Here is a 6,408-nt window from a genome sequence, read left to right as displayed (position 1 = left end):
TTGGTCGATGATTTCGCTACCCAGATAGTGCAGCCTTTGCAATAAAATGAGTTTCAAGAATGCTGATATTTGATAATACGTAAACAAAACTGAAAAATTGTACATAATTGATCGGAATCGTAAAATAAAGAATACTGAATACTGTATTTGAATATACAGTATAAGTACATGCCGAAAATTCTGACAAATACATAACTGTTTTCACCACCTATCAGATTATTGAAAAATTCGTGTAAATCTATAACTGGAACATGTGTTTTCAGAAATTATAGCGATGTCGATTTTATAAAATAAATGGCATGTATATAAATAAAATGTACTTCTTTTACATTCACGAATTAAATATATTACAAATTAGTCATTTAACAGATTATGTAATTGATACATATGTGACAGAAAATTTGGAGTTTTTTAGGATACCATGAGTCCATTGTGTTGTATGTGTAACGAGAATGTAGTTTTTCAGGAAATTCTGGATGCTATATTATTTCTCCATTAATCCAACTGTAAACATAAGATATTGTAATATTAATTGTGACATCTGTGGAGAAGTTTTAAATATGTACACATTAAAGAAACATTCAATCCCTGGCATATAATTGATGTGTGGTAGATATCACTTGTTTAATTTACCATTTCAGTCTTATAATCGTACATTGTATTGATTTTGTTCATATTGTTGAATTACTGTTTGACTTAGTAAAATATAACATTATTATTTAATTATTGTAATATTGTATAACCAAGTTATCAAATGATATTTAAATATTCTATTGTTTTCAAACTTTTATACCTGTTTTGATTAGTCAAATTACATAGTATTTTTTTTGGATTTTATTGACTTGTGTTTAATTCATATGTAAAAGGTTTAAGTATAGAAAGAATAATATGGTATTATACCTTTTTGAAACCGATGTCTGCTGCATATTCTCTAAAGCACTGTCTACAAATATTTAAGCCATATTTACGGATCAATCCATGCCTATTTGCACAGGCTCGGCTGCAAAATAAATTATTTTATTTAAATAACATTTTTAATTGTAGATACTAAAAAATATCTGAAACGCTAGTAACATCTGTAGTAATATTTAAAATACAGCTTTAAGGTTATGATTTATAATGTCTAAAACACAATTTACATTTACAAAATAAATTAATAAACACATATATTCTTTTTTATACTCTAGCTAAGTAATCATTCTTATTATTACAATCGTTTGTACAGATCTTCAGCAATTAAGGAAATATTGTGGTAACAAATAAATGTAAACGATAGTAACAGGCGGTTAAATATATTCCGTGAAAATTGCTAACATAAACTATAAAGTTATTATACACTAATGCAAATTTAAATAGTACATACCAGGATCTAGATCCTTGACCATATTTTCGCGGATGCGAGTACCAAATATTCAAAAAACCCATTTCTTCGTTAAGAAGATCCTCGTTGTACCAATTCAACAACGTGAGAGACAGGAAGCGCCATTATGTACCGCGATGTTTGCACCACGGAGCGCTGTATGTTATTTCCGTTAAAGTTTGAATATTCTTTTATTCGAATATATTCTATTGACATATAATTTTTCTTATATAATATTACAATATTTTATTTGAATTAATTGGTTAGAGTATTAGATAATTTTGTGAACTAATAACGAATACTGCATACATATACATGTATGTATATTGTAAATTTATAAAATTAATAGCACAGTTTAGATTATTTATAATAGGAAGGCAATGCACGTTTAAGAAATTATATGACATTCTAAATATAATAAAAATGTCATCAGATATCATATAAATACATAAAATGTATACTTCCTTACTTATGCGATATCTAAACACATAATTGAATTTAAAATTATGATTGAGAAAATACGTGAAAAGTTATATCTATTTAAAATATGTAAAAATAACATTCATCAATATACGACCTTATTTGTTTACTTTATTAGTCAATATTTTGTGTACTATATAAATCCAATAAAGCTACATCGAAGTACTGTTACATAGAAAGAAATGTCAATAAAACACATGGTTTTATAATAAATATTTTTGAGTATTATACATACAGATTTAAAAAAAAATGAGAACACAGTAAACGATCTATGAATACAAACCGGTTTTCACTATATCTATGTCCCACTTCAGAAACGACCGACATAGCGGGGATAATTGCAACGGTACTTTCGTTGGCTACGACTTAGCGTTATAAACAGACATACTTTATACTCAGTCGCAAGTGCATCGACAAATGATACTAGGATCATATATTCAATCATGTCCGACCAGAAAAAGCAGGAAAAAGAAAATGAGGCAGGGGTTTGTAATATTCATAATAATCTATTTCATTGTAAAATATCCTTTTATTTGAAGTATATATTTATTTAAGTTGTTCTTTTGGCATTACAGGATACCAATTATACAGACTGTGCTCAGATTATGAGTTTAAAGATGAAGACACTTCTAAAAATTTGTCTATACTCTGTAGTAGGTCCAATAATTTTATATTGCCTTTTTTTTTGCCTATCTATATTATCAAGAAAGTTTAATAAGAGTACATACAAAAATAATCAAAGTAGAAGAAACAAGACCATTATACAGGATATATGCAAGAAGTAATGATACTGGATACTTAAAGCATGTATTCATTGTTCTTGACCGGTTGGGTTTTAAAGAAACAAACAATGATTCAAGTTGGGACTTATTATGGGCTCATGACTATCCATTCAGAGTTCTATCTTCTAACTTAAGTAAATTACAAGATCATCAACGAGTTAATCATTTTCCCGGTTGTGGATATATTACAAACAAAGTAGATTTGTCAACTACTAAAGGACAATACATACTTCCGGCATTCAAATTGCCAGAACAACATGATGAGTTCTTGAAATATACTGATGAATATCCTAAAAAGATATTTGTGGAAAAATCCAATGATCATCGTGGTATTAGAGTAAAAAATATAAGTGACATAAATCTTACAGTGACCGGTTCATTTGTGCAGGAGTTTATACAGCGACCATTTCTTGTTGATGGATATAAGTTTGATATTGGGGTGTATACTGTAATCACTTCAATTGATCCTCTTAGAGTGTACATATATAAAGGTGATGTCCTATTTAGATTTTGTCCCATAAAATATCATCCATTTAATTCAGAAGTTTTAGATAAGTATGTAGTTGGAGATGATTATTTACCAATATGGAATGTACCTTCCTTAAAACATTACTACACTACATTGGGGTTTTCAATGAAAGACTCGTTTGATGCCTACGTAAAATCACAGGGAAGTGATCCTCAGAAAGTGTGGAATGCTGTGTATGAAGCAATAAGAGAAATAACTTTGGCAAAAGAAGGATATATCAAAGAAGCTGCAAAACGTTATGGAAATGGAAGAAATTTCTTTGAATTAGTTCGGTTTGATTTTGCCCTTGATGAGAATTTGAATGTGTATATCATGGAAGCTAATATGTCTCCAAATCTATCTTCTGCGCATTATCAGCCAAATCAATTGCTTTATGAACAAGTTCTATATAATTTGTTTGCTCTAGTCGGTATTGGACAAAGACTTAAAAAAGATTCCTTGAAAACAAGGTAGTGATTAGAACAAATATGATACTAAATTAAATTAAAAGTGATTCATTAGCTTATCCTTTATTTTAGAAGTCAAGAAGAGGATGAGATGATAATAGCTGATAAAAATTTAGTAGTTCTCCCAGAACTCTGCATGGAATGTAATGATTGTTTCCGTGTAGAATGTCAGCTTTGTAAACCATGCTTTACAACTGAAACTAAACTCATTTTATCCCAAAGTTATAATGAACATCAAAATAAAATGGACTTTCAGAGGATTTTTCCACCACCAATAGTAAGATGTCTTTCAGAAGAACCATTGTAATCTTTCTATTACAAATAATAATTATTATTTTCAGACAAAAAATATGGTGCTAAAGGATTATACACTAAGGAATCAGTTATTAATCAGATGGTACCAAGGAAAATGTGAAATAGACCACTCATGGTGTTCATAAGTACTTCTAAGCTAAAATAATTTTACAGTAGTTTATTATAAAAACATATTTATATATTTACAAATAAATATAAAATATTAACAATATTTATGTATTGTTTATTTAACAATGTTTATGTATTGTATCGTTTATACTGTAAAAATGAAAATTACGATCTACTCGTTTATTCATTAAAGTCATACAAAAACGGAACACAGAATCAATCAAAATTATACTTCTAACGATTATCACACTTTTTTAATTCGCAGCCTTTTTTACTTTTGCTTTTAGGAGCATTTGGGTTTATACCTTTGTAAAAGTCTTTTAACAAAGCCATTGCAGTATCACTTTTAATACCACCTAATATCTTTGTTTCTGAAGTATAAAGTTTAGATACATTAAAGACGCTAATACATCCACCAAAACGGTCATTTGCACAACCATATACTATATTACGTACAGACAGCTGATACAGTGCTGAAGTACACATAATACATGGTTCTACAGTAACTATAACGTCTACATTATTAAAAACATTTTTGTAGTCTAAATTTTTACTTTTACAGAATGCTAAGACCTGGTCTATACAGTTCATTTCAGCATGTCTAGTTGCATTATGAGTTTCATTAACGGTATTGTTTCCTATAGCAATGACTTCATTATTATATACAAACAAACATCCAACAGGGACTTCTCCTGCTTTTAATGAATCATTTGCTTTTTGTAATGCAACATCCATCCAACCCAATGTATCCATCATATTATTTAATAATATAGTGCTTATAAATTTTTAACTGTCTTTTTAATTATTAGAAAAATTAAACACTCACACAAAAAGACTGATATTTGAAAACTCAAAATGTCTTTGAATTAATAAATACACTTAACTGGTAAAGCAATCAAGTAATCCAAACTCACGTAATTTGTTTGTTGCCTTTTCACTCCAATTTTTATTATTTACAGCTCTGGGACTAGGATGGGGTAAACATAGAACCTAAAAATATTTACAATTACTGTCTTCATGAATAATTACAAACATATTTATTATATTTAATATCTGTGTTACCTTGGTAGATAGTTTATGAGATTGTACTACAAGCTGAGCACGTTTTTCTGCATATCCACCAATGCCAATAAGAATTTCTACTTCTAGTAGTCGAATTGTATCTGCCAAAACTTTATCACAAACAGAGTGCACTTTCTGTATTTCAATTCCCTACAGATACAAACTATTTAATACATATGAATGTGCATAATTCTATATTAAAACTAATAATATTACCTTTATTTCAGATGGTGTAATGTTGCGTCCTTTCTTATCCATGAATGCAATGGGGCAATAATTATGTATATATGCATGTTGAAAGAAGTTCTCTGGATTTCCACATAATTCTTGGAAAAGTCCCCATAATCTCTTTCCACTGACCTCACTACGTGTACATAGAAATCCAGTTACTTTTCTGTCTGGCTGTTCTTTCACCGGTTTTCCAACTGGTCCACAAATCTTTAACCAATCACGAACCATACTTATTTCTCCAAATGGAACACCAGTTTGAGACATGCCCCAAGGACCAGGATTCATTCCAAGAAATAAAATCCTTTTTGTAGAAGAGCAATATTTCTTAACATATTTAGCATGTACATCAAATGCATATTCAAGAGGGCTATAAACATATTCTATAGGTAGACGAAATTTAATTTTTCCTAATTCAATAGTCAAGTCACGTTCCAATGATAACAATTTTTCAGAAATATCAAGTGTTATTTCATTTACACTTGCAGCACCATACTCTGTATCTTCACAATCTTCTGAAATTTTTGCTTTTTTAGCATTAATGTCTGGAGATTCATTATCACGTCTTGTTTTAATCTTCCTTGAACTTGACATTCTGGTTAATTATATTTGTTTAATGACTAGTCTCCTATAACACCACTATAATTGTTTGTTATTATTTATATACAATTTTAAATTTCAGAATAAATGTGTGAAAAATATTGTACTTCTTTCAAACACATTCCAAAAGAGTAATTCAAATTGTTTATGAATACACGAATTAAGATATTTTATTGGATTATAGAGCATTTAACTTTTGATAATACACTTAGTAAAATACGATATTCACATTATATACACTTATACTTGCTACTCACGTTCAAATGTGTTGTACGTCTTATGTTTGAAGAAAACAGTCATTGATTTTCAACCGGTACGTGATAAAGCAAGAGAGCAGAATGAAGCAGAATAAAGGAAACTGAACAAAAATTTTGCGCAAATAAAAATTACAAATATATCTACGCAGATGCCAATGTTTAATAAAAAGGAAAATCATTAAACAATAATGTACTTACTAATCAAATCACATATGTAATATATCTCTTATTTCAAATATGG

At 28.9% G+C, this 6,408-nt stretch overlaps 4 protein-coding genes across 5 annotated transcripts; 1 reads left to right on the top strand and 3 right to left on the bottom strand.

The window, feature by feature from the left end:
* Positions 1-320: 320 nt before the first annotated feature.
* Rps29 (ribosomal protein S29) lies at positions 321-1,523 on the bottom strand. Of its 2 annotated transcripts, XM_078178689.1 has the most exons (3): positions 1,364-1,523; positions 901-1,000; positions 321-504 (listed from the first exon to the last, which is right to left on the bottom strand). In XM_078178689.1, the coding sequence occupies exons 1-3, from the start codon at positions 1,423-1,425 to the stop codon at positions 496-498; spliced, it is 171 nt and encodes a 56-aa protein (XP_078034815.1). In that variant the 5' UTR covers positions 1,426-1,523; the 3' UTR covers positions 321-495. The 2 variants fall into 2 exon arrangements, with proteins under 2 accessions (XP_078034815.1, XP_078034816.1); XM_078178690.1 differs by lacking the exon at positions 321-504 and having other exon boundaries at positions 895-1,000.
* Positions 1,524-2,225: 702 nt separating this feature from the next.
* Ttll15 (tubulin tyrosine ligase-like 15) lies at positions 2,226-4,164 on the top strand. Its single transcript, XM_078178686.1, is given in 5 exon segments — positions 2,226-2,325; positions 2,416-2,520; positions 2,522-3,600; positions 3,670-3,874; positions 3,939-4,164. Coding segments are annotated over 5 exon segments (1,530 nt in total). The 5' UTR covers positions 2,226-2,283; the 3' UTR covers positions 4,038-4,164.
* Positions 4,165-4,185: 21 nt separating this feature from the next.
* On the bottom strand, positions 4,186-4,776 carry LOC144468892 (tRNA-specific adenosine deaminase 2). Its single transcript, XM_078178688.1, has one exon. The coding sequence runs from the start codon at positions 4,774-4,776 to the stop codon at positions 4,255-4,257; it is 522 nt and encodes a 173-aa protein (XP_078034814.1). The 3' UTR covers positions 4,186-4,254.
* A 27-nt stretch (positions 4,777-4,803) lies between these two features.
* On the bottom strand, positions 4,804-6,408 carry Smug (Single-strand-selective monofunctional uracil-DNA glycosylase). The gene is made up of 4 exons (XM_078178687.1): positions 6,366-6,408; positions 5,299-6,268; positions 5,083-5,232; positions 4,804-5,010 (listed from the first exon to the last, which is right to left on the bottom strand). Exons 2-4 carry the CDS (start codon positions 5,902-5,904, stop codon positions 4,900-4,902), a joined length of 867 nt encoding a protein of 288 aa, XP_078034813.1. The 5' UTR covers positions 5,905-6,268; positions 6,366-6,408; the 3' UTR covers positions 4,804-4,899.

Source organism: Augochlora pura, chromosome 4 (assembly GCF_028453695.1).
Source record: "Augochlora pura isolate Apur16 chromosome 4, APUR_v2.2.1, whole genome shotgun sequence".
NCBI lineage: Eukaryota > Metazoa > Arthropoda > Insecta > Hymenoptera > Halictidae > Augochlora > Augochlora pura.
This window is presented reverse-complemented; position numbering and strand designations above follow the sequence as displayed.

Coding starts and splice junctions, on each gene's coding strand:
- Smug (XM_078178687.1), bottom strand. CDS start 5,904: ATGTCAAGTTCAAGGAAGATTAAAACAAGACGTGATAATGAATCTCCA. Junction 5,233..5,298: donor TTACACCATCTGAAATAAAG/GTAATATTATTA, acceptor TTGTATCTGTAG/GGAATTGAAATACAGAAAGT. Junction 5,011..5,082: donor CTCATAAACTATCTACCAAG/GTAACACAGATA, acceptor AAATATTTTTAG/GTTCTATGTTTACCCCATCC.
- LOC144468892 (XM_078178688.1), bottom strand. CDS start 4,776: ATGATGGATACATTGGGTTGGATGGATGTTGCATTACAAAAAGCAAAT.
- Rps29 (XM_078178689.1), bottom strand. CDS start 1,425: ATGGGTTTTTTGAATATTTGGTACTCGCATCCGCGAAAATATGGTCAA. Junction 1,001..1,363: donor GGTCAAGGATCTAGATCCTG/GTATGTACTATT, acceptor TTTATTTTGCAG/CCGAGCCTGTGCAAATAGGC.